This window comes from Acomys minous (assembly GCF_964271855.1).
Source record: "Acomys minous genome assembly, chromosome: 20".
Taxonomy (NCBI): domain Eukaryota; kingdom Metazoa; phylum Chordata; class Mammalia; order Rodentia; family Muridae; genus Acomys; species Acomys minous.
In genome coordinates, this window is record NC_140502.1 from 17472393 (window position 1) to 17499224 (window position 26832).

General features: G+C 53.5%; 2 protein-coding genes across 8 annotated transcripts; both read right to left on the reverse strand.

The window, feature by feature from the left end:
- Nucleotides 1-3423: 3423 nt before the first annotated feature.
- INAFM1 (InaF motif containing 1) lies at nucleotides 3424-4763 on the reverse strand. Its single transcript, XM_084770258.1, has one exon. The coding sequence runs from the start codon at nucleotides 4757-4759 to the stop codon at nucleotides 4373-4375; it is 387 nt and encodes a 128-aa protein (XP_084626384.1). The 5' UTR covers nucleotides 4760-4763; the 3' UTR covers nucleotides 3424-4372.
- A 696-nt stretch (nucleotides 4764-5459) lies between these two features.
- On the reverse strand, nucleotides 5460-25781 carry CCDC9 (coiled-coil domain containing 9). Of its 7 annotated transcripts, none has more exons than XM_084770251.1 (15): nucleotides 25517-25781; nucleotides 18608-18817; nucleotides 16358-16410; nucleotides 16124-16228; nucleotides 14711-14809; nucleotides 14332-14565; nucleotides 12500-12583; nucleotides 12241-12414; nucleotides 10308-10489; nucleotides 8402-8448; nucleotides 8175-8310; nucleotides 7869-7962; nucleotides 7423-7786; nucleotides 6935-7027; nucleotides 5460-5959 (listed from the first exon to the last, which is right to left on the reverse strand). In XM_084770251.1, exons 1-15 carry the CDS (start codon nucleotides 25764-25766, stop codon nucleotides 5856-5858), a joined length of 2229 nt encoding a protein of 742 aa, XP_084626377.1. In that variant the 5' UTR covers nucleotides 25767-25781; the 3' UTR covers nucleotides 5460-5855. The 7 variants fall into 7 exon arrangements, with proteins under 7 accessions (XP_084626377.1, XP_084626379.1, XP_084626382.1 ...); XM_084770252.1 differs by having other exon boundaries at nucleotides 5462-5959; nucleotides 7423-7783; XM_084770253.1 differs by lacking the exon at nucleotides 25517-25781 and having other exon boundaries at nucleotides 7363-7786; nucleotides 18608-19001.
- Nucleotides 25782-26832: the final 1051 nt, after the last annotated feature.

Consider the following 26832-nt stretch of genomic DNA (forward strand, 5'->3'; position numbering starts at 1 on the left):
GTGTCAGGTCTTTCCATCATTCATGTAATTGGCTTCTGTAAAAAAAAAAAAAGAAAGAAAATGTTTTCAATCATGTATTTGAATGTGTGCCTCTCCTTGTGTGCGCACACGCCAAGTGTGTGCATGTGCACACAGCAGCCAGCAGAGGGCGTCAGATCCCCCTGGAGTTGGGGGGCATAGGGGGCCGGGAGGCGGAGGTTTACAGGCAGGTGTGAGCCACCTGACTTGACTGGTTTCCCTCAGTGGTGGAACTGTGTAATCAGGACACATAAAGCCAAATAAACCTTTTCCTCCTCAAGTTGATTTGGCTCCAGGTGTTTTGTCACAGCGATGGAAAGCAAACTAGGATGGGGCGGAATAGAATCTCACAATGTAGCCCAAGCTGGCCTCGAACTCACAGGGGTTCTGACACATCTACAAGCAGGACCACAGGCGTGTGCTGCCGTGACGGTGACCAGCGTCTAGAGGCACCGTAGAAGGGACAACCATTCAGACCCTGGGTGCCCCCAGTGCAGATTTAAGGAGCACAGCCATAGCTTTTCCCAGGGAGTCTCTGCTAACTTTAAATAGCATCCTCCCAGCGGGAGTTTGAGTGGCCTGGAATCATTTTCACATTTATTTATTGAAATTAAGATGAAACAGAATGTCTAGCAATTAAGATGGCATTCTCCCCTTGTATAAATTAGTCAAGCAGTTTTGTTTTGTTTTGTTTTGTTTTGTTTTTTGAGCCTGGGTTTCACTGTGTAGCCTTGGCTGTCCTGAACTCTCTTTGTAGACCAGGCTGGCCTCGAACTCACAGCAATCCGTCTGCCTCTGCCTCCCAAGTGATGGGATTAAAGGCGTGCACCACCACGCCCAGTTGTGGCAAAGACTTTTTAAACAAGCAATGAAAGAGTTTGCCACAGCCTGGCTTGTGAGACTGTGAGGTAAGGGGGCGTATGGGCTCAGACTGGCTGCTGTGAAGGCAAGAAAACTGAGCAATGGGACTGACTACCCATCACTCTTCAAGTGGAGGCTGCAAAAGGTGGGACCCTCTGGGGAAAGCAGTCCGTGAGAGGCTGGCTTCTATGGGACATTAGGGGCACATGTCCCCATGACTATCAGACATGGAGGAAGGACAAGCATTCCTGAGAGAACTCAGCATGAGGAGGGCATGTGTGATGCTCAGTATCTGATGATGCTCAGTGTCTGATGATGCTCAGTACCAGATGCTACTCAGTGTCTGATGATGCTCAGTGTCTGATGATGCTCAGTACCTGATGTTGCTCAGTACCTGATGTTGCACAGTACCTGATGTTGCACAGTACCTGATGATGATCAGTACCTGATGTTGCTCAGTACCTGATGATGCTCAGTACCTGATGATGCTCGGTATCTGATGCTGAGTACCTGATGTTGCTCAGTGTCTGATGCCAGCAGAACCAAGCTCATTCAAGACTTAAGAAAGGTAACCCTGCCGCCTTCAAAGGAAACTCCACTCTCCCAAATTCTGGTGGTTAGGCAAATGCCAGCATCCCTCAGGAACTCCTCTACCAAAAGGAGCCATTTCTCATCACTGGCAGAAGGGGCCATCCTTCTTACAGCCCTAGTATCCCAGCTAGGCTCCCTCTTTTTCCCACACACTCTGTCTTCACCTCTCACGGGCAGGTCTGGCCATCCAGATGTGTTCAGTCTACTACTTTCTCTCTGTTCTGGACTCTCACACATGCCTCAGGCTGTTCTCTCTCTCTCTCTCTCTCTTTCATATCTACAATAGGAACCTCCCCCTTAACCAGACCATGGAGTGCTCATGCCATCTCGTCGTTTATACAGACCCAGGACCACCAATATGGCTCAGTGAGGACAGGTATCTGCGGCACAAACCTGAGGTCCTGAGTTCAATGCCAGGGTACCACAGCAGAAGGCAAAAAACCTAACTCCTAACCCTCTAACCTCCACACGCTGTGCACACACACGACTAATAACACATAGCAGGAGGGTGGTTCCACAGGGACACTGGGATAGTACTGGATTTCCACAGCCTTGCTGAGGCCCACGGTGTGGTCTTTGAGCCGTGAGCAGCTCTGGAAAGCCAGTGTGTGCACTGGGCCCATAATGTGGCACATGAGCTAGAGACTCTGATCTGCCAGGCTGTCTGTCACTCAAGTCATCCAGGGACTCTGCTCTCATGAACTGCCAGTCATCTGCTAGCCAGATCTGGCTTCTCAGTGGTGCAGTTAGCTGCCTTTGAGTTGTCCATACTCTCCTGTAATTAATGCCCTCCCCTCGCCAATTCACTTGGAAGTGCCCTGTTTGGGTCTAGCAGACATTTGCTCCTGTCTCCCCGGGAAAAGTTAACATAACACAAATGTCATCCTTTGCTACATAGTAGGCTCAAAACCAGCTTAGGCTATAGGAGACAAAAAGAAAAAAAGAAAAGAAAGAAAAAAGTGATGTATGTAAAATTAATTAGGTTACAAAACCATTAAATAAAAGTTGAACTAGTAATTAAGATGAATCCAGGTTTGACAGTGTGCCAAATTGCAGGTCCACAGTCCCTTAGCTGAGGTCCTCGGGGACAGAAGCCTTTCAGAACTCAAGGCTGATCCAATTTTAGAAAGGCCACTGTGCACCTATGCTGCAAACCCCCAGGGGCCTGAGGCAGGCGCTGTCCACCATCAGACATGGTAATTAATGTCTTTTTGCAGCAAAATGTGTCAACAGTCACACTGGAAGGGATAAATAAAAAATATAAATATCTTGGCATGAGTTGATTTGTCACCATGTGAGAGTGAGGTAAAACCATCTCTCAATATCTCTCTCTCTCTCTCTCTCTCTCTCTCTCTCTCTCTCTCTCTCTCTCTCTCACACACACACACACACACACACACACACACCGCCAAAAAAAAAAAAGATTAAAGTGGTCAGAGCTAGTCAGAATTCAAAGCCCACAAGCTGTACTTTGCTTTTTGTTGTTGTTGTTGGTGGTGGTGGTGGTGGTTGTTCTGGTTTGGGTTGTGTTTTTTGTTTGTTTGTTTCTTGAGACAGGATTTCTCTGAATAGCCATTAATCCCCAGCACTTGGACAAATAACTGTGAGTTCATGGACAGCCTGGTGTACAAAGAGAGTTCAGGACAGTCGTGGCTACACAGAGAAACCCTGTTCTTGGAACAAAAAAAGACAAGACAAAAAAGAAAAGAAAAAAAAGGCATGGGGTTGGAAGAAAAAGAAATGAGAAAGCAGAAAGGGAGGCCAAGGGAAAAAAGGACACCCCACCCCCCAACCCACTACTTGCTGGTGTGGCCGGCCTTGGGCTGAGAGGCTATTGCGCGCACACACACTCCCCACCACCACCTCATCCAACCCTCCCCCATCCCAGGAATACAAGCTGTGCTTCTGAAAGGGCTGGAGGACAGAGTAGCGACAGGGCATAAACCAATAGTGTTCTCAGGTTTGAATCAGGTTTAATTCTCTGTGCAACATTTGAGTTAACCTTCATTTTACAAGACCAGAGAGTTTAAGTACATGGCTATGCACCATCCTGTGGGGAATGCTGGCGGGACAGAAGGGAACCAGCAGGGCAGATGACACACGACCATCTGACAGGAGGCCTGGCCTTAGGTCCCTGATGCTGTGCAGCACAGGGAAGAGCCTGTACAGGAAAACCCCCTCTTGCAGCAGGGTCCCCTAGGCCTGCCTAGGCCCAGGCCACCATCACGGGTAAGGGAAAATGGAGTCAATCTCATGACTTCTTTATCAGAAGCTACACCAGCTTCTCAGCATGGCACCAGCAGCAGTGCAGACCAGTTTTTTTGTTTGTTTGTTTTTTGATTCATCTTTATGCTCCACACTTCCCAAAGCAGCAAATGTGTCCCGTCATCAACCGAACCCGGGGTTCATCTCTGTCCCCAGGAAAAAAACTACAGCATCACTAGCAAGGACGTGCTAGAGCACGGGTGACAGCTCTGTCCCTGCCACTGTAAACCATACCAACAGCAGTTCCCAGAGCGCACCACTGTCACCAACACTAGAGCCCACGACACCCCGAAAACCACTAAGGCCTTTACAGTATCTGACCTTCAATAGACCCAAAAACTGGCAAGCCGCTTCTTCCTATTCCAACCACAGATTACATTCCAGCAATGGAAGAGAAAAGCCTCTAAGGCAGCGCGGCCACAGGGTTAGAAGAGACCAGCGCGCGCTGCAGACGACCACAGACCAGGCAAGCGCAGCTGAGGCTGGAGTTTATTGCCGATGAGCGCTGAGTCCCGAAAAGGAGCGAGGTGGGATGAGGTCGGGCAGGATCAGGACCGCGGCCAGAGGAGAGGAGGCGCCGCGCGGGCAAGGCCGGGTGCAGACAGACTGGCGCTGGCCACGGTTGGGGCGGGCCAGGCTATCCAGGCGCTCGGTGCGGGGTGTCCGGCGTCGCTCCGGGAGCTGGGCGGTGGCTGTGGCGGCGGCTCCGCGGCAGTCCCGGCTGTGGTCGCGGCCCACCCGAGGCCCCGAGCAAGCAGGACGCGGCCGGAGGCGGGGCGGGCGGCGCTGCTCTAGCACACGGAGCGGCCGCCGAGCTGGGCAAGGGATCGGCGGGGCTAGCAGGCGGCCGCGTGGGGACCCAAATGAGCCCGTAGTACACGGCGAGCAGCACGGCGGCCAAGGACACACACAGGAAGTAGGCGCAGACCGGGGCAAGCCGCAGCCATCGGCCGCGGGGGCCCTCACTCAGCCCCGTACCGCCTGGGCTCTCGCCACCGCCGCCCACGCAGCTCGAGCCCCGCATCGCGCTGCCCACTCCAGCTGCACCGGCCCCGCCCCCACCCCGGGGCTGCCCCAGGAGGTCCCGGCCCCGCCCCAGACCGCCTCACGCAAGCCACGCTCCTCTCTGGAGCCACGCCTCCTCCATTAGACCATCCTTCCCTGGCCTAAGTCACCGCCCCCCTCCCTGCCGAACCCAAAAATGCGAGACATACCCCTACCACTTCTGGCCAATCACTATCAAGAAGCCTTAGCCCTACCCCTTCGCAGCCACAACCACTTGCTCTCCTCCCACCCTCACTCTGTCAGGTTTCCAACCTCCGACTCCTGTTCCCTGCCCTGGCCCCCTCCGAGCTCGTCCGACCCCTTCCTTCTTCACCGACTGCAGCCCCGCACACCGGCCACCCTTGGCCCGCCGCGGGTCAGGCTCCCAGTCTGTAAGGGCGCTAGCCCCGCCCAGCGAACCCGGCCCCGCCCCTCCCTGCTTCACGTCCCGGGACCTTCACCTGATTTGGAGGACCCAGGTCCGCCCCTCGCCCCAGCCGGCCCCTTCCCCAGTAACTCCGCACCAGCATTAACTTCTCCCGTTCCCTAGAGCTGAAGGATCCAGAGTGGGCTGCAGGGAGGAGAGCAGCCAGCCTGGGAGCCGGGCAAACCTGCGCTGCCGCCCCTCCCAGCAGCATCTTCAGGACTGCGGGACGGCCTGCGGGGTGGGAGGGGAGAGGTGTCAGGCTGGCGGAGAACACCCTCGTCCCGCCTCGTCCCGCCTCGTCCGCCACAGCAAAGTCAGCCAAGCACAGCAGCCCAGCCAGTCCTGCCAGCAGCACAGTTCAAAGGTTGGCGGGAGCACGCGTTTAATTCAAGTCCTCCAGAGCCTCGGGCCCCAGCTGCAGGATCCTGCACACCCGGGTCTCGCAGGGCCTGATCGGAGGCGCGGCCAGACTGGTATCGTCCGGCCCCTCTGGGGTTGCTCAGACGGGTCTCCAGTGAATTTAGAAGACTCCCTGGCCCGTCGCTAACCTGCCTCCTCCCCACTAGGTTTAACCCTGCCCTGGCAGAAGCAGAAGAGCGAGGCGGCTGAAGGTTAGTACAGAGCGCAAGGCCCTGGTCAGCTGGCGCTGTCAGCGGGCAGCCCCCGGCGGCGGAGCGGCCGCCACCACCTTGCAGAAACGCACCCTCTGGAAGTCTGTGATCTCCGCCGTCTCCTGGCCCTCGAGGCCCACCTCTGAGGAGACAAAAAGCAGTAAATGGAGGGCCATGTTGCCGCCCCGCCCTGTCCCGCACCCCAGGCAAACCAAGTCTGCAGCTTGACTCCAACGCATTCAATCCTCAGGAGGCCCACGAGGCAGAGCCCTCTCCAACCTAACCCCGTACGCCAGTGGGAAGCGCTGGTGTAATGACCCGCACCCCTCCAGGACCCCAAACTGCCTCGTCTGGCCCGGTCCTTTTAGAAGCTGCCCCCAGCCTCCACCCCAACCACTCAATTTGAAGGTTAGTTGCTGGGCTCTGTTCCACATCCTGTCCAACTGCAGGGGACGCGAAAGAGGAACACAGGCAGGAAACCTGGCGGATCACATTAAGGTAACCAAGATCTGCCTCTACTCCGTGGGGTCTAAAATCCCATTCCGGTCTATCTCAAAATGCTAACCCTGCTCTCAGTTTTTCCAGACAGGGTTTCTTTGTGTAGCCTTAGCTGTACTGGACTCGTTTTGTAGACCTGGCTGGCCTTGAACTCACACAGATCCACCTGCCTCCCAAGTGCTGGGATTACAGGCATGTGCCACCACCACCGAGCTCGTGCTTACCTTTAACTAACCACCTTTTGTTTTTATGAGGTCCCCAACCAGAATTGAGTTTCGAACCCAAGATCCTGTCGCTTCAGCCACTTCCCCATGGGAACGTTCAGACTTCAAATCCTGCCTTTGGCGCCTCCTTCCCGAGGCCTAGCCCCACTCCTTAGCCAGCTCCCCTGAGCCGGGCTCCCAGCCTTACTCACAATTCCCACTGACTGGAGCTTTGGAGCTCACCTTTGCACCCTTTGCCACAGCATGACTCCAGGCCCACCCAGCCACAGCACCTACCTCACCTCATGCCCTGTTCCCCCTCCCCCCAGGCTCCACCCATTTCCTGTCCCCCCAGCCTGTCCCTCCCCAAGGAAGGCAAGTGGGCCACCCACCTCCACCAGCCCCATGCACCCCACCTGGAGATGCCTCAGGCCCCTCTTCTTCAGACTTCAGGGTTCCTGCCAAGCTGGGCCCACTCTCCAAGGAGGCAATAGCTGGCTGGTCACCTCCTGGAGAAGGGGAGGCTCAGTCAAGCCCCTCCTTTTCCAGTCACCTCCCCGTATGAGGAGAGCAATGGGGGGGGGGGGTGAAGGACACAGTGGGGTGGGTGTCATTTAAGGAAGTGAACTTTTTATTGGAGAGAAGCTCTGAACCAGCAAGAGCAGGCTCTGGAAATTGGGCGGAGGACATGGAGTGGGCCCCAACTGCCCTTCTCTGTCACAGGGGTTGAGAGGGAGGTATGAGCACAGCCATACCTTTGTACGTACACACACACACACACACACACACACACACACACACACACACACACAGTCTCAAGCATTCCCAAAAGGCCAGGCCTCACCCGAAGAGTGGGCACCAGGCGAGTGGGCAGTGCTGGGAGAATTCAGTTCCATCTCCTCACCCCAGTCGGACACAGGCTGGTGGTCCCCAGTGGGTGAGAAGGGGCTGGGAGGTTCAACATGGGCTGGGAACAGCGACTCCTGGGGCCTGGAAGGTGCAGGGTCCGCCTGCTCACAAGTGGCTTTCTCAGCAGGCTCCACCTCCGGCTGGTCATCAGAAACAGCTGCTGCTTCCTGTTCCTTGGGATCCTCTTCCTCCTCAAATTCCTCTTCCTCCTCCTCTTCAGTGACGTCTTCACTCACGTCCTCCCATTCTTCATCCTCCTCATCATCTTCCCCCTCTTCTCCCTCTTCCTTCTCCCCCTCATCTTCCTCACCATCGTCCTCAGGAGGCCGGTGGGCTGGGACTGGAGTCTCAGGAAGCTGCTGGGGTCACAGGCAGATCAGGGAGAGGCTTCGGTGCTGACAGGACACGCGCACACCCTGCCTTCTCCCTGCTCTGCCTTACCTGTGTGGGTGCCTCCTCCAGGGACAAGGACTGAGAGGACTCAGGGGCTGGGGGCGCAGCCTCCTCTTTTGTCTCCCAGCGATTATCATGGTCACTGGAGTGGACAGAGCACAAGGGTAAGGCCTGGGTGAGGGATGGGGTGGACTTCTCCTCAGAGAGCATCTGGCTGCTCTGAGGGCAAAGGGGACAGGAGACACAAACAAAGCCAAGACAGACCAGTGTGCCCTCAAACATAAGCCAGAGAGAAGGCCTCCATATGCCCAAACCCTCTGAGGGAAGGGATGTGGCAAGAGAGGGGCACCCCACCTATAGGCACGAGGGGCCCCCTTGGCCCGGGGTCGGCTGTTCTTTCTCCTCCTGCGGCTGTTGACTTCTGCTTTGTGCTGAGAAAGGAACTCTCCAAAAGTGGGAGGTTTAGGGGGCCTTGCCCAAGACTGGTCATCTACAACAGAAACCGAGATCCAAGGATGTAGGGGAGGGGGCCACCGCACATTCGAACCTTACCGCCTAACCCTTTCCAAGATACCACTCACCATAGCGGTGGGACAGTTCCTGGGCAGGAGCTGGGCCATCCTTGAACCTAGGAAGACAGCAGAGTGAGCAGTAACTGAGGGAACTCGGGACGGCAGGGAGAGCAGGGAGAGACGGAGGCAGGCCCAGAGCAAGCCAAAGCAGCACCCAGCGGCCACCGGTTAGAACAGGGTCAAGAGGGAATGTGAGAAGCTAACCTAGCTCCCTAGTGACAAGACCAGACAAGGATACAGCATGTGGCCTCAGAAATAAAAACATGGGAGGCCGGAGAGAGAGCTTACTTCCCCTCTGTGCATCAGCAGGCCAAGAGAGGCAAGTCTCTTAGGGTGGCTGCCCTCAGCCTGCCATCCCAAAATGAGCACATTCAGTGCATGCTCAAATCAGAGCAAGGACAGAACTGTGGGCCAGGCGTGGGATCCCAGCCTTCCAGAGGTGGAGACAGGAGAATCAAGGGCTCAGGCTGTCCTTGACACCGTCGCAAATTCAAGGCCCTGGCTACATGAGGCCTCGTGTCAAAGCAGCAAAAGTAAACAAGGAAAAGCATCGCTCTGTCACTCTGACCTACAGTCACGAGAGCCGAGCACAGGGTCAGCAGCTGGAGGTTTCCCCATCTATTAGCCTTTGATGGCTGTCCTTCTCCAGCACCTGTGAAGCTCAGTGTGCAGGAAGAGACAGCCTGGGAGACCCAGAGGCCTGTGCTGGCCCAGGTCAACAAAGCCCAGCAGGCCTGTGAGCACAGGACAAAGCTTTTCATATACAAGCTGAGTGGGCACTGAGGCTAAGGCTGGAGGATGCTGAACTCTGTGCCCATGTGAGCTGCACAGCCCTATAGTCACAGCACTTAAGCCGAGGCGGTTGGGCCAGCAAGACAGCTCAGCAAGTAAAGGTGACTGCCACTAATCACTAATCCCCAGACACACACAGTGGAGCTTGCTCCTATGAGCTGTCTGCTGTCTCTGTCTGTCTCTCTCAAAATATTATATATGTTGGGGCTGGAGAGATGGCTCAGTGGTTAAGAGCACCGCCTGCTCTTCCAGAGGTCCTGAGTTCAATTCCCAGCAACCACATGGTGGCTCACAACCATCTATAATGTAATCTGATACCCTCTTCTGCAGATAAAGCACTCATGTAATAAATAAAATAAACAAATCTTTTTTAAAAATTATATATGCTAGGTGTGGTGGTTCACACCATTAATCCCAGCAGCAGATCTCTGTGAGTTCGAGGCCAGCCTGGTCTATAGAGTGAATCCCAGGACAGTCAGGGCTACACAGAGAAACCCTGTCTCAAAAAATCAAACAACCAACCGAGGCTGAGGCAGGAAGATTGACGGGCTCAAAGCCAGCTTAGGTAACATACTATCTCAAAAAGTTAAACGAAGGTGAAAAGACAGAGAGATGGTTCAGCTAGCTCTGACAGCTCTTCCAGGGGACCAGGTTTGTCATCCAGTGCCTACACGTGGCTCACTAACACTCTGTAGCTCCAGTTTCAGGGGATCCGATGCCCTCTTGCAGTTTCCATGGGCACCAGGCGTGCACACAGCGCACAAACATACCGACAGTCATTACACATAAAATGTCTTTAAAATTTTAAAGGTGGGGAACAGGGGCTGTAGAGATGGCTCAGTGGTAGAGCACCTGTCTAGAACCCACGAGTGAGGGGCTGGGGCTGTAGCTCTATGGAACAGTGCCTGTCTAGAATCCCCGAGAAAGGAGCTAAGGCTAGCTCAGCATCGCAGCGCTTTAGCGTGCCAGAGACCATAGGTTCAATCCCCAGCAGCAAAGGGAGAAAAAGAAAGGCAGGCTTCCATGTGCCACTGAGACACGGCAAGCAATAGCACACATCACCGATACCCATGATGATGAGAAAATGGCTGGAGCCAAGACCCAGCAGGAAGGACTGACTCACATGCCATCGGTCTTCTCGGCATCCCACTCCCGCCGCCACTGCCCCGTGGGCTTGCGGTGTCGCTGCAGGCGCTCTTGGTCGATCTTCTCCCTCTCCTGCTTCCAGCGCAGGTACTCTGAGCGCTCCCGGCCCGTCATGGACATTGTCATGTCGCCCCCACTGCCCAGGCCAGCCCTGCGGCCCTGCTGGCACCACAGGCAATCAGGCTCCAGCTCTCTCCACGCCCCTCCCCCCCAGACACAGACCCACTGCTCAGGGCACATAGGATGGCGTAGACAGGCAGCAAGCAAGTAGCTGAAGTGGCCTCCTCAGAAAGGATCTATTTTATTTATTTTTGGTTTCAGACAGGGTCTCGTGTAGCCCAGGGTGGCTGCCTCAAACCCCTTGTGCTGGCAAGTTTTATGTCAACTTCACACAACCTAGAGTTGGTTGGGAGAGGGCACCTCAGCTGACAAAATGCCACAACCAGTCTGGCCTGCCTCTGCCTCCCAAGTGCTGGGATTAAAGGTGTGCACCACCACATCATCTTTCTAGAATTAAACATTCCGGTTTTTTCCCCATCATTTTGTGTGTGGTGTTTGCACATGTGTGTTCATGTCCATGTGAAGGACAGAGGTGTGTCCTGCTCTTTCACCTCCAGCTTACTCCCTTGAAGCAATCTCTCAGACCCAAGCGCCTCTGAGCAAGGTTAGCCGTCTTCCTGTGTCCATCCCTAGGCGTGCACAGAGCCACACTCAACCTTTCCCACATGAGTGCTAGGGATCAAAGCCAGATCTAACGCTTATGCAACAAGCCCATCTCCCCACCTTTCCTTTTTGTTTGTTGTTTTTGTTTTTCGAAACAGGGTTTCTCTGTGTAGCCTTGGCTGTCCTAGACTCACTTTGTAGTCCAGGCTGGCCTCCAACTCCTAGCAATCTGCCTGTCTTTGCCTCTCTGAGTGCTGGGATCACAGGCATGCGCCACCATGCCCAGCTAAGCTTTCCTTTTTTTAAAGATACATTCTTAGTATTTTCCTGTACATGCCATAGTATGTATCTGTGTGTACATGTGCCATGTGTGTGCAGGTACCCATAGAAGGCACAAGAGGGCATCAGATGCTTTGGAGATAGAGTTACAAGCACATATGACTTGCCCTACCAGCACTATTTTTTATCTGTTTTTGTTTTGTTTTTCAAGACAAGTTTCTCTGTGTAGTCCTGGCTGTCCTATAACTCACTCTGTAGACCTGGCTGGCTTTGAACTCATAGAGATCCACCTGCCTCTGCCTCCCAAGTGCTAGGGAACATCTCTGACCACTCCTCACCCTTTGGGGCCTATAATTAAACTTTTATCCATTCAGTTCCCTCTGGGAATACCCTACAATCCTGTCTTAGAACTATTTTCCCTGGCCAGTAATTCCAGCACCTGGGAGGCTGAAACAGGAGAATCGAGAGTTCCAAGGCTGCCCGGGCAACTTAATAAAAATAAAAAGGATTGGGGATGTAGCTCACTGGTAGTTTATACAGAATGTGTAAAACGCTGGGTTGTGTACCGGCATGGGGGAAAAAAAAAGTCCAGCATGAAACTTTAACAAAGAGAACGCTGGAGCGGAGCATAGTGGTGCACAGCTTTAAGCCCAGCCCCAGGGTAGAGACAGGCGGATCTCTGTGCTGGACTTAAAGCTGGAACTCATGTAAACTGGACTGGCCTGGAGTTCCACATTAACAGGGCTACACCGTGAGACCCTATTTCAAATAGAAAATAGAAAAGACTGGCCAAGCATGGTAACCCAAATGCTTACACAGTGCGTTCCAAACAAACCTGAGACCCTACAGAAAGCCCAAATCAAGCAAGCTCTAAGCCCCACACAGAAAGCAACAGCTGGTCTGACCGTTGCAGCCAGCCCAAAAGACACTTCCTGGGAAGCCCAACTACAGGGAAATGTAGCACCCACCTGTCGCTCGTGTTCCAAGCCAGAGCGCACACGCTCAAAGTCGGAACCTCCCCAGTTGCGGCCGTGCCGTCGGCTGCCCTCCCTGCGATCCCTCTCAGGCTCCTCCAGGGGTCCACCCCGGCGTCGGGGATCATCCAGGAAGTTGCGTACTGGGTTAGGTTCCAGGACCCCTTCCTGCAGTGGAAGAGCTGGCAGGTGGGCAGGCGGGAGGCACTGGGGTGCCTGTCCACTCAGCCGCCCCAGGCTGCCCGGTGCTGACCCGCTGGTTGCGCTCGTACTCTGCGATCTTCTCCATCTCCTCGTTCATCTTCTCGATGTTCTGCCTGCGCCGCTCCTCCCACTCCTGGGGGACAAGATGGCGCATGGCTGTCAGAAAGAACCACACAACTAGCTATGCAGAAAAGACAGGGCAGCCCAACTTCTCCAAGGACCAGCAGGTGACAAGGGTGCCTAGCCTGGAACTTGTCTGGATGTTGGGGACCCCGACACACCACAGCCGTCACAGAAATGCTGCACTGAGGTCGCAACTTGGCCAAGAAACCAGTGACCACACAATCCCTCCCCTTCCCATCTGTAACACTAACAGAACTGACGAAGAACAGCCCACTGCACAGGACTCGCTTTCCCAGGCTCCATTGCTGGCAGGTGGGGCCAAGTTCTTCCCAACAAAAATGTAAGACAATGTGTTTTCTTGACTTTGTCAGTGTCCATCTTGTGAACAGTCCTAGGGGTGAGCAGGCCTTGGCCTCCTGATCTTACAGCAACACATGAGAGAAACAAACTCTGATGGTACTGAGGCCGTTGCATCTGGGGTCCAGGTGTGCACATGTGCATGTACATGCATGTTCATGTGTGTAAGCATGGAGACTAGAAGGACAACTTTGTGTGCTATCCTCATGTTGCTTCTTTGGAAACAGGTGGTACAGCCTGTAACCCCAGCACTTGGGAGGCAGAGGCAGGCGGATCGCTGTGAGTTCAAGGCCAGCCTGGTCTACAAAGCAAGTCCAGGACAGCGAAGGCTACACAGAGAGACCCTGTCTCGAGAAACAAACAGGAAACGAAAAACAAGTACAGAAGCTCAGTTTGAAGCTCCAGCAGGCCTGAAAGTCACTATGGAAACCTGCTTGCCTTCCTCTGCTGAAAAGAAAGGTGTGCCTCCTGACACCTGGCCCATCCACCCTTCTTTAAACACAGCCTCTCCGTCGCTGGCCTGGAGCTCACCATGTAGGCTGAGACGGCTGACTACAGGGCCTGAGGTCCACACGTCTCTACTCCCAACTGCCAGGGTACAGATTTCAAGCCTGCGCTACCACACTCATCTCTTTCTATGGGTTCTGGGGACCAAACTCAGGCCTCAAGCATTGTCGTGACTGAGTTATCTCCTGGACTTGCAGCCGCTGCTGCAGCAGCTAAACAAACCCTAACAGTCCATTTCTGGCCTTTGCAAAGTGCCGGGCCTGAGGCACAATGCCTCACGGCAGAGAAGGCTTACAACGGCCTGATCAGAGTTTCCTACAAAAGAATCTTAACTCCCGGAGAGAAAGCAACCTCATCAGGACAGAGCACTGCGGCTGGGGAGTGGAGCAGTCACAGGAAGCCCACGACTCCCCACATGATCTGACCACACAGAGAGCGAGCACAATGCAGACCCGCGCAGCAAACAGGCACGAGCAGGGAGCCGGAGTCAAAACCTGAGACAGACGCAGCGCTGCTCAAGAGTGGAAAGAGAAGCCCTCAGAGGGACAGCTGGAGGGCAAGGACACAAGACAGAGGGTCAGGGAGGAGCCCGTCCAAGCCACAGAGAACAGGCAAAGGGAACGAAATGACCTAGCTGGACACAGCAGAGCAGGCCTGCTTTCCCGGCCACTGAGGTGGCTGAGCTGGAGGACACCAAGCTCAAGGCCAGCGTGAGCAAGCTAATGAGATGAAATCCTGCCTCAAAACCAAAGCCAAGGGCTAAGCGTGGCGTTCAATGATAGAGCACTCATTAACACGCACAGGACCCTAGTTCAATCCTAAGACCAGAGAAATGAATGAATGAAGTGGATGAAAACCAGGGACGAGAAACCTCACGGCCTGCTTGGTGCCTACCTTGGACTTGCGATCAGAGGTGGAGTTGTCTCCTGCCCCTAAGAGATGAGGGGATCCCCGGCCCCGGCCCCTCCGGCCCCGGCCCCCAGTTCCCCCTCGAAGCTGCTCCCCGGCACCATCCTCCCTGCCTCGGGATGCCCGGCCTCCCTGCTGAGAGTGGGTGCGGCCCCCTCTGCTGGCCCCTGGGGGCCGGGAGGTCCCAGCAGTCCTCCGAGAGGGAACCAGGCTCTTCTCCTGAAAGGAGAAGAAAGGAGAAATCAGTCAAAGGCCAGGTAGACTGAGGCATCCTAGGCTAAGAGGCAGTTAGCACGTCTTAGTCCCAGGCTCAACCCTCTCCCCGCTCCCCATCCTGAGAAGCCAGACATGCTGGGCTTTCCACCTCCACTGCCACATTCTCCTTCTCCATGGACCGGCTCTTCCGGGAGGCTGTCACCGCCACACCCTCCAGTTCGGCTTTTTTCCGATCCTCCTCAATCTCCTAGAAGCAGATGTCCAGGGAAATGGGGTGTTAGGGGTCCTGTCCAACACGCAGAGTCCATAGTCCTCGACACCTGCACCTCCTGCTCAGCCCCCTCCCAGAGCTTTAGACACTGGCCATGGCATCTGCCACCAAACCCTGGCACATCGCTGGGCTGCTCCAAAGCCCCTGCTGTGAGCAAGCCCACCTGTAAGAGCCACCTCGAAAACCACAGCGGGGCCGCTCCTGCTCACTCACTCTGACCTTCTTGCTATACCCAGGGCTCAGACATGGCCCGGGACTTTTGTACCGGCTGCTCCTCGGCTAAGGTAAGTTCCTTGACCCTGTAAAACCCCGCAAGGCGGCCTACCTGCCATTCTGTTCTGACCCCGCTTGGTAAAGCATGGGGTACCTGTTGGCTCTGTCTTTTGATGTACCCAGCCCAGCCTACAGTGCTGACTTACAATCAAACCCAGTTTTGTTTTGTTTTTTGTCGTTTTATATGAATGAATGCATGAAGAATGAGTCAATGACGCCCACCCACCTCCAGGTCCCTTCCCAGAGACAGCCCCACCACCTCCTCCAGGTCCCTTCCCAGAGACAGCGCCACCATCTCCTCCTGGGCCCTGCTCTGGACCTTCCTCTCTAGCCCCAACTGCCCCTGGTCACTGAGACTCTTTCAAGAGCCCTGAGCTAGGCCCGTTCTCTCACCAGGCTTCTGTCTTCTTTCTATCTGACTCCACAGTGACTGCCTCCCATCCACCACCACACAGGAAAAAAAAATGAGTCCCCCTGCGAAGAGCTACCCTCACCAGATCTCGTCCAGTTCAAAGCCATTCATGGCTCCCTAGTGCCCTCAGGCGTTCTCCAACCCTCATGGCTGGCCCTGATGACCTCCGAGAGCAATTCTCCACCAACTGACTTTCCAAGCCTTCTCTTGCATCCAAACATTTGTCCAAATGTTGCCCTTGTGTGAAACATAACCCATTTCCTTTCCGATCCCTCCCACAGCCTGTGAACTCCCCAACCCCAGCCTTGTCTAATCTGTGTGTCATCATGGAGGGCACCTATGTCCCCACATGGGCTCTGAACCCTAAGAACAGATCTGGGGATACGTCCCCAGCACCACTCGGCATGGGCTAGGGCTCAAGAACTCAGTGAGCGGGATGAATGGATGGACGATGGATGATGGATGAAGAAGGGAGGCCAGGTTAAGGCCTTTCGCTTTCATCCTGTGAGTGAAGGGGAAACATGAAAAAGCTTGAAGGGAGAGGCGGGGAAAACTCACTGAGGGGAGGAGAGGGGATGGGGTCTCCCAGGGCAGGGCTAGGGCACCTGGTAGCGCCGGATGAGCGCCTCATTCTTCCGACGAAGAGCCTCGATCCTCTTGTCCAACTCAGCGTCCTTCTCCTCCTTTGATTTCAAATCTATTGTGGTCGCCTGTGGTGAGGTAACAGTTAAAGGGTAGGAAGAAAATCCCTCCTGCCACAACCACATTCTCCCCAGGATCTGAGGGTGTGGCCTCTGGATCCCACCTGCCCCACCCCAGGCCTCCACTTTCCAGCTCACCATCTCGCTGGCTGGGATCTCTCTCACAGAAAATAAATGTAACCCTGGGGCTCCTGAGGGCAGACAGAACCGTGTGTTATGACCAACAGCATTTGGAAATCCCTCTCCTTTATCGGAGGCTCTGAAAACAGACTTACAGAAAAATACACGTGTGCTTCATCAAGGGAGTTCTCAAGTCCTAGCCTGGCCTCTCTCCTGAAGAAATACAAACCCTGCCCTTCAGTTCTAGATCCACCCATGCAATTAGTCTGACCCACCTTGGGAAACTTCTGACCGCACCCCTGTCCCTCACACTAACTCTTCCAGGCTCCGTTTCCCAGGATCGCTTTAGCCAGGACCTGGACCTCAGAAGGGCAGCTACAACCCTTCCTCCCAAGCAGCAGAAGTAACTCTAAAGGAACAGAGGGACGGCGCCTAGGGTAAAAGTGTCTGTTGTCAAGCCTGCGAAACTAAGTTCAATCCCCAAGACCCTCCAAGTAGAGAGAACGGACTTCCACCAACTGTCTTCTGACCTCAGTGTGATCACACATACATGCACAAAATAAACAAAACATGAGAAACAGTCCAAACTCTCAAGAGGGCTTTTAGTCCGTGGCTCCCCTAAGACTGATTCAGCCCTACCACCAGCATCCTGAAGAGGATCTCCCCAACTCCTACAGAGATGGAAAAGATTCTCCAAGCAGGCCCAGGACTAGACTTGACCTTGATAGTGATTCTCAGATCAAAAGGCAGAACTTCTGCAGGGCGGGGTGGTGCACACCTTTAATCCCAACACTGGGGAAGCAGAGGCAGGCGTACTGCTGTGAGTTCGAGGCCAGCCTGGTCTACAAAGGGAGTCCAGGACAGCCAAGGCTGTCTCAAAAAACGATGAAGAAGAAAAAAGAAGTTAGAAGAAGAAGAGGAGGAGAAAGAAGAAAATATAACTTCTACAGAGGCTTACAAGAGAAAACTGATAGCCACAACCGCACCCCTGACCTCCCAAAACCTCCGTGGACCTGCCTCAGACCAGGCTGAAACTTCAGGTCCCTCCTTTCCCGCCAGACTTCAGACCCTGCCCCCACACAAAAAATATCACACACTCAATGTGGCTCCCCATTCAATTTAATCAGTACGCCCTATGGTCCTGCTCCAAGCCCACCGGGAAACATTCTGAGCCCCGCCCCTCCTCCTGCCTCCCTGCTCAAGTTTGGCTGCACTTGTGGCTCAGGAAAAACTTTCTAGCTCCACCCCCCGCCATTATCTACCAGCGCCCTAGTCCCACCCACAAAACCCTTGACCTATTAGCCCCTTTTCCATCCAATATCAGCCTGCCTCTGGACCTGCGCTTAGCTTCTGGGCAATGATCAGGACCCACCTCCAGAACGATGAAACTTTCCAGCCTTGCCCAGGGCGTCTCCGTCCCAAATCCTGGCTCCACGCACTTAAATGCTCTAACCACGCCCTAGCGCACCATCAACGCCCCAAGCACGCCCCCTACTGAAGACAACATTCTGGCTCCGCCCCCAGCCTCTAGGCCAAACTCAGCACACGGCCACAATTCAGTCACCACCTCTTCACGTTTCCTAAAGCCTTTGGCCCCGCCTCGAGCACGTCCACCCTGTCTCAGCCCCGCCCCTACCTTGCATGGCCAGGGCCCCGTCGATATCCCCCACAGCCTAGACCCTGACCCTTAAAGGCACCTTGTTATACTCTAGCCCCGCCCCCAGCTCGCTCCGCCCACCGCCCTTTACCACGCCCCCACACCCTCTAAGCCACGCCCACATGCCCTCCCGCCCACCGCCCAAACCCCACCCCTTATACGCCCCCACGACCTAGTCCCGCCCCCAGGTCCTCCTGCCAAGGTCCAGACTCCGCCCTTCGTTCCCCCCACCCCACGCCATTTGGTCCCGCCCGCAGCGTCTCCGCCCAACGTCCCGAGCCTGCCCCTTAGTGCTTTCCCAGCAAGAGTCTGGCCCCGCCCCGCTCTAGCCGCCACCGGGGCTCGAGACCCGCCTGCACCGGCTCGCCGGGCCCTGCCCACGTGCTCGCAGCCCACCCCACAGCGCCCACACTCCCCCATGTGGGCGTCGCGTCCCCGCCCCCCGCGGAGTAACCTGACCCCGCCCCCGCCGACGGCTCGCCTTCCCCCGCCCCCCCCCGCCCGTCCGCGCGCGCTCCCGCTCCCCTCACGTGGGCGGACAGGCCCCGCCCTCTCCGGGCGCGTTCCCGGCCCCCCCTCCCCTCCCCTCCCTTCCTCTCCTCCCCGGTCACCTGTCCCGGAGACCCCGCGGCGTCTGCGACTCCGGCTCCGTCCGCCTCCGCGTCCGCCGCTCCCGGGGCCTCCCGCGTCAGTTCCGGCCCGCACCACGTGAAAAGAGGAAATCAAGCGGGCTTCTTCCGGTCCTGACAGCCAATTTCCGGGTGGCTTAAAGGGGCCGCACCCCCTCGGGCTCTGCTGGAGGTGGTGGAAGCGTGCTTCTTCTGCCTCATTCCAGGAAATGGACGCGTGGCCGTCAGGGTTAGCATTCTGCTTCAGTCCGCTGTGCGGACTTTTATTTTTTAAACTCAAGAGTTTCCACCCCGAGCCACTTGTTCCCAGTATTAGGGACCCCTGGAAACTTAAATTGGTTTCATCACCTCTTCTTCCCATGAAGCCTTAATTTTAGAAACAGTAACCAATTCTTATAAATATATTTAAACTGGGCATGGTGGTGCCTTTAATCCCAGCACTTGGGAGGCAGCGGCAGGCAGATAATCTGTGAGTTCCATGCCAGTATGGTCTACAAAGCCAGTCTAGGACAGCCAGGGCTCTGTTACCCAGAGAAACTCTGGCTTAAAATGTTACATATAAAATTTTTAGAAAACAGCTGTATGATATAAGCTAGACATCGTGGCACATGCCTCTAATTTCAGCACTTGGGAGAACTGAGGCAGGAAGATTATTGCCTCGAGGTCAAGAACAGTACGGTAATATGCACAGTTCTGTTTCAGGCTAGCTAGCCAGAACCTGTGTCAAAGACAAAAACAAACAAACAAACAGGGCAGGATGGCTGAGAGAGTAAAGAAGGCACTTCCCCAATTCTGATGACCTCAGTTTCACCCCTGGAATGTCAGGTACACCAACTCCTTTATCTGTTGAGCAACTTGCTGGCACTTGAATTATTATTACTTTTTTTTCTTTAAAGATGTGTTTACTTATTATTATGCATACGGTGCTCTGCCTGCATGTACCCCTGCAGGCCAGAAGAGGGCGTCAGATCTCATTATAGATGGTTGTGAGCCACCGTGTGGTTGCTGGGAATTGAACTCAGGACCTCTGGAAGAGCAACCAGTGCTCTTAACCTCTGAGCCATCTCGCCCCCCCCACCCTTCTCTTTTTTTTTCTTAATATTTCTGTTAAAATTAGCCCCACACTCCTGATTCTCTTGCCTGAGCCACTTCAGTACTGCAGTGGCTGTGCCCACCAAGTTGGCCATCTTAAACTGCCCTGAGATATCCCATCCGACAGACAAATGGCCACAATTTGTCCAATTGGGTCGCATGGACGTTAGGGTTATTTCAGCAAGCTGGAATTGCCAACAATACTTCAGTGAAATGCAACAGGAACAGGTGTGTGTGGTGTGTGTGTGTGTGTGGTGTGTGTGTATGTGTGTGTGGTGTGTGTGTGGTGTGTGGTTGGGGTGTGTGTGGTGTGTGTGGTGTGTGTGTGGTGTGTGTGTGGTGTGTGTGTGTGTGTGGTGTGTGTGTGTGTGTGGTGTAGAAGTAGCAGGCTTGAGCCCAGGTTCTGTCACTCATCTATATCCTCAGCCCAATTTTGTTGTTTTAAATTGAAAAAAAAAATACATCGGACTGGGCAGTGGTGGTGCACACCTTTAATCCCAACACTCGGGCTGGAGAGTTTGCTCAGTGGTTAAGAGCACTGTCTCTCTTCCAAAAGTCCTGTGGGTTCAATTCCCAGCACCCACATGGCAGCTCACAACTGTCTGTAACTCTAAGATCTGACACCCTCACACCAATGCACATAAATTTAAAAATTAAATAAAAATATTTTTTAAAAATCCCAGCACTCGAGAGGCCAACGCAGACAAATTTCTGTGAGCTCAAGGCCAGGCTGGTATACATAGTGAGTTCCAGTAAGTACCCACCTCAAAAAAAAAAAAAAAAAAGCTGGGTGGTGGTGGCCCACAGTGAGGTACGCCTTTAATCCCTGTACTCAGGGTTAGGGAGGCAGAGGCAGGCAGATCTCTTAGTTCGAGGCCAGCCTGGTCTACAGAATTTGTTCTGGGACACCTGGGGCTACACAGAGAAACCCTGTCTAGGTAAATAAATAAAAATTTAAAGCATATTATTTTATGTGTATGAGTGTTTTGTGTGCGTGTATTTCTTCTGGGCACCTCATGAGTGCCTAGTGCCTTCAAAGACCAAAGGGCAGCTGGTCCCCTGGAGCTGGAGTCACAGGCAATTGTGGGTACTGGGAACTGAATCTGGCTTCTCTGCAATAGTTAAGCACTCTTTTTATTTTTTATTTTTTAAAGAGAGAGAGAGACGTATTTATTATACAGTGCTCTGCCTGCATGTACACCTGCAGGCCAGAAGAGGGCACCAGATCTCACCATGTGGTTGCTGGGAATTGAACTCAGGACCTTTGTAAGAACACACAGTGAGTGCTCTTACCCTCTGAGCCATCTCTCCAGCCCCTAAGCACTCTTTTTTTTGAGGGGGCCGTGGAGACAGTCAGTGCTCTTAACCTCTGAGCCATCTTCACACACACATACACACACACACACACACACTTTTTTTTTTTAGATCAGCCTCTTTCTATGTATCTAAGCTGTCTTCAAATTCCAGGTGACTCTCCGATCTTGCCCCATGAATGTTGAAATTACAGGTGTGAAGTTGATGCTGTCCTACCACGTGGGGTCCAGGGATTAAACTCAAGTATCAAGGCTTGGCAGGAGGCTCCCGGACCTACCTATGGAACCATCTTGCCTACTCGGTTTTTTTTTTTGGGGGGGGGGGGTTGGGTTACTTTTATTTTATTTTATTTTTGTTTAATTTGGGGGGGTTTTGGTTGATTGGTCAGTTGGTTGATTTGTTTGTTTGTTTGTTTGTTTGTTTGAGATCGAGTCTCACATTACAGCCCTTGTCAGTGTGGTGGAATTCTCTATTGCGGGCCAGGCTGTCCTCCAACTCACAGAGATCCACAGTGGAAAGGATGGGGACAGCTGTCAAGTCTCTGAAACTGAGTTGCCTTGGCTTCATGGACCCGGAGCCGGCTGCCGGGCTTCATGGGGAACCAGAGGGGCCCTGGTGTCCTTGACCTCATGATGAAGAAGCCGGACCTCAGCAGTGATGCGCAGATGCAGATGCAGCTCCAAGGGTTTCTCATTTTTGGCAGCTTAGCTAGCACACACCATGAGTCCTTCCTCCAGGCTTAACCCTTTCCTTTCCCTTCCAGCCACCAAGGCATCAGCTCCAGCACCATCCCCATCTGCACTGAGCCTACCACACCCACCACCACATGGCAGCCCATGCCTGCTAGCAGAAACAAACGTGTCTTTTGTCTGGTTGGTTGGCTGGTTTTGGTTTTGGTTTTTCGAGACAGGGTCTCTCTGTGTAGCCTTGGCTGGCCTGGATTCACTTTGTAGACCAGGCTGGTCTCGAACTCAGAAATCCACCTGCCTCTGCCTCCCGAGTGCTGGGGTTAAAGGTGTGCGCCACCACCGCCCGGCTTGTTTTGTTTTTTGGAGACAAGGTTTCTCTCTGTAATCCTGACTGTCCTGGAACTCACTCTGTAGACCATGCTGGCCTCGGACTCAGAGATCTGCCTGCCTCTGCCTTCTAAATGCTGGGATTAAAGGCGTGCATCACCACACCCGGCTCTCTCTTTTTTTTTAATGTATTTATTATTTATACAGTATTCTGCCCGCACGTGTGCCTGCCCGCCAGATCTCATTACAGATGGTCATGAGCCACCATGTGGTTGCTGGGAATTGAACTCAGGACCTTTGGAAGGGCAAACAGTGCTCTTAACCTTTGAGCCATCTCTCCAGTCACCCCCCCCCCTCCTTTTTTTAATGTTAAAAAAAAGTCACAAAGCAGAGTAGGGCAAGATAGTACTGGGGTGGGGGTGGGGGCTGGAGAGATGGCTCAGCGGTAAAGAACACTGACTGCTCTTCCAAAGGACCCAGGTTCAATTCCCAGCACCCACATGCAGCTCACAAATGTCTGTAGTTCCAAGATCTGACACCCTCACACAGACATACATGCAGGCAAAAGACCAATGCATATACAATAAAAGTAAATAATTAAAATAAAAAAGATAGTACTGGGATCCCAGACCCTGGGGAGGCTGAGGCAGGAGGATTGAAAGTTTGAGGTCAGCCTGGGCTACATTCTGAGACCTTATTATAAAATAAGTAAAAAGAAGGCCGAGGAGGTGGGTGTGGTGTACACCTTTAATCCAAGTACTTGGGAGGCAGAGGCAGACGAATCGCTGTGAGTTCTAGGCCAGCTTGGTCTACAAAGCGAGTCTAGGACAGCCAAGGCTACACAGAGAAACCCTGTCTCAAAAAAAAAAAAAAAAAAAAAAAAGGGCCGGGATGTAACTCAGTGCTAAAAGTGCATCAACCCTGGGTTGGTGGTGGTGCATGGCACAAGCCTTTAAGTTCAATCCTCAAACACACACACACACACACACACACACACACACACACACACACTTTCAAGAATAATCATAGAAAATCCTCCGAGGAAGAGTTAATTCTGTTCCTTGCAGAGTTGTCAACAGGCTGACAAGACGTGGGGCCTCGAAAGTGATATGCTTCTCACGCACCACCAGGGGGCGCTGCCTGCATTCAACAAACAGTTCTGGAAGCCTGGCACACAGTCCCAACTCAGAGACAGAAGCACCTGAACTTCAAGACCAACTTTGGCTACTTAATGAGTTCAAGGCCAGCCTGGGCTACATGAGACCCTGTATCAAACATTAAAATAGAAAAAACGGGGGCCTGGGGCCGGGTGTGGTGGCGCACGCCTTTAATCCCAACACTTGGGAGGCAGGGGCAGGAGGATTACTGTGAGTTCGAGACCAGCCTGGTCTACAAAGCGAGTCCAGGACAGCCAGCCAAGGCTACACAGAGAGACCCTGTCTCGAAGGAAAACAAAAAACAAAAAAGCAAAACAGGTCCCTGGAGCTCACTAGCCAAACTGGTGAGCTCCAAGTTCATGGACGGACCTCGACGCGTTAAGTTAGGTGGAAGGGCCAGCAAGGTGGCTCTCTCTGTGAGTGAAAATGTCCATCACCGAGACTGATCGCCTGAGCTGGAGCCTTGGAACACACGCAGAGAAGAGAAAACCTATTTCTGGACATTGTTCTTGACCTACACACACACATAAGAGACTTGGGCACTCACAAGTTTGATTGTGCACACACACACATGAATGTAAAAATAAGTCAGTAAGGTGGAAAGCAATTGAGGTAGAAGAGAAAACTGGCTAACAGCTGCCTAACAGAGAGCCTGCTAGTAAACCAAAAAAAAATTTTATTTATTTATTTATTTATTTATTTATTTATTTATTTATTTATTTTTACTTTTTGCAAATAAGCTGAGCATGGGTTGGAGGGGTGCTCCTGGGTTGAGAGCAGGTCTTGCTCTTCTAGGGGTCCTGACTTTGGTTCCCAGCCCCTACAAGGAGTAGCTCACCATGGCCTGTAACTCTAGCTCCCCAGGAAAAGAGTCCCCTCTCCTGGCCATTTGCATAGAAACACACATACATATACGCATGTTACTTTTTTGTTTCTTTCTTTTTGGGGGGTTTTGGTTTTTCGACACAGAGTTTCTCTGTGTGGCTTTGGCGGTCCTGAACTCACTTTGTAGACCAGGCTGGCCTCGAACTCACAGAGATCCACCTGCCTCTGCCTCCCAAGTGCTAGGATTAAAGGCGTGCGCCGCCGCCGCCGCCACGCCCCGGCTGGAAAGCATTTTATTTTATGTGTGTGTTATTGCCTATTTGTATGTCTGAACAACCATGTGTGCAGTGTCAGAAGAGGGCGTCAGATGCCATGTAACTGGAGTTAAAAATGAACCTCCTTGTGGGTCCTGGGAAAACAACGCGGAAGGAAAGATCACCCAGCGCTCCTAACCAGAGAGGCATCTCTCCAACCCCTACACACATTTTTTTTTTTTTTAATTTAATGGGCTGAGGGTATAACTAAATGCATGAGAACTGATCCAAGATGTGTAAAGTCCTAAATACACACACACACACACACACACACACACACACACACACACACACACACACACACACACACACACACACACACACGCTGTCAATTCAGGGCTGGTGGTGTATCTCAGTGGTAGAGGTCCTGGGTTCGAGTGTCCGCACCACAGAACCACAGAACCAAGTCTAAATCCCCCGGCCTCCGCGCAGTGGTCTGGTGGACCCTGCGCTTCCACCTTTGGCCGCTAGAGGGAAGCAGGCGCACGATGGATTGGCGACGCAGGACCAGCACGGGGGCAACTCAGGCAGAGGAAGCTGATGAAATCCTAGCCAACTTGCAGTGAGCTCATCCCGCCCGGGCGCCTCCGGAAGCCACGGGGCCGCCCGGCCTCCGGCTGGCCCGGGCGATAACGCTCTGGTTTGGAACCAGGGCGGGAAGTCCTTCCTGAAGTCTGCCTAGTATGGGGCCTGCTGCCAGAAGCCTGGGCATGCGAGGAGGGGCGAGGACCAAGTGGGAAAAGGTCCCCTAGCTGTCTCTACACAAATAAAATAAAAAATAAAAAAGAAAGTGAATTCTGAGTCTAGCAGTAGGATGGAGAGAGCAGAGGGGAGGACCAAAAGGATTAGAGGAGAGACTTGGATGGGAGACACCTTCGGGGGGCCGACAAAGACAGGGAAACTGAGGCAGAGGCAGGGAAGACAGAAGGCAGGTTCAAGGAAAAACAAATGGAAGAGAGGCGGGACGTAGGAGACAGAACTAGGGAGAGACCCCGGCAACAGGACCGAGTGAGTGAGTGAGTGGCACGGATGCTGAGGCAGGACGGGCTACGGGCGGGCGCGGTGCGGACGGGAGGGACCAGGCCCTGCGGGATGGGGATGGGGCGCGTCGTGGGCCCGCCCAGCCCCCCAGCCCCGCGGCGGTGCGGGCCAGTTACCAAGTTACCAAATTACCGCAGGATTCCGGCGCTTCTGACTGGCGAGGCCGCAGCCAATCAGCGAGCGGCGCCGTTGTTCTCGGGCTGGAGGCCTGGAGACATCCGCACCTTCCCACACCCAGGAAGCCGCTGACACAGGCTCGGTGGCGCGCGCCACCACTGTCCCGCGGACACGCGGAGTTTCCCCTCCACGGTTGGTACACACACGGAGACCGTCCCAGGCGCGCGCGCGCACACACACACACACACACACGTGCAACGGACATTCACACACACACACATGCAAGCATATGTATATACATTCGTACACATAAACACATCCACGCACGTGCACACACAACACAGACATTCACATATACACACACATACAAACACATACACACATACATATAAACGCCCATGTGCACACAGATATACCTATGCACACATACGCACACATGCACATAAACACAGTGCACACACGCACATAAACAGATACACACCATACATAAATATATATACACAAACACATATATATACACAGTAACACACATGCCTAGAGGCGTGTACAGTCCCCAAGACGCAGACACACACACAGCCCTGGGACGATTAGCACTACACAGCTTTGTGAGGTCAGAGAAGCAATGCACACTACACACACACACACACACACCACCACCACCACCACCACCACCACCACCACCACCACACTGACACATAATGGCCTTGTAACAATTAACAGTGGTGCAGCCATGAGCCCCCACCCACACTATCACAACCACAAGCAAGACGGAGACACAACCCAGAGACTGGCGGGTCGATGTGAGTTTGAGGCCAGCCTGGGCTACAAAGTCAGTCTAGGACAGCCAAGGCTAACGCAGAGAAACCCTGTCTTGAAAAACAAACAAAACAAAACAGAACAGAAAATCTACACAACCTCACTAATGTGTACACAGCCCCGGGGACACCACCCAACCTGCAGACACAACCATAGTGACATAATCAAGAAGACACATGGCATTGTATAGATAATAAATATGCTTGGTTGCAGTGTATAGCATATGCAAACACACCCCATCACTGCCCTACTGGTGCTTGGCAAGACTGGCCACCGTCAGAGAGACACAACCACGCAGACATCAGTTTGGGGATACAACAATCCACAAACCTTCCCACGCACGCGTGGCTGTGACACAGTTCCAGTGTCACAAAACTACGCCACCCGGGCACCATCGGATTGACACATGCCTGCCTATATCTACACATTTGTCACAGGAGAGTATCCCATAATAGCCTAAGGGCTCAACTATTTGTCCCAACAGCCTGACACACACGTATCACCGTACTTAACAC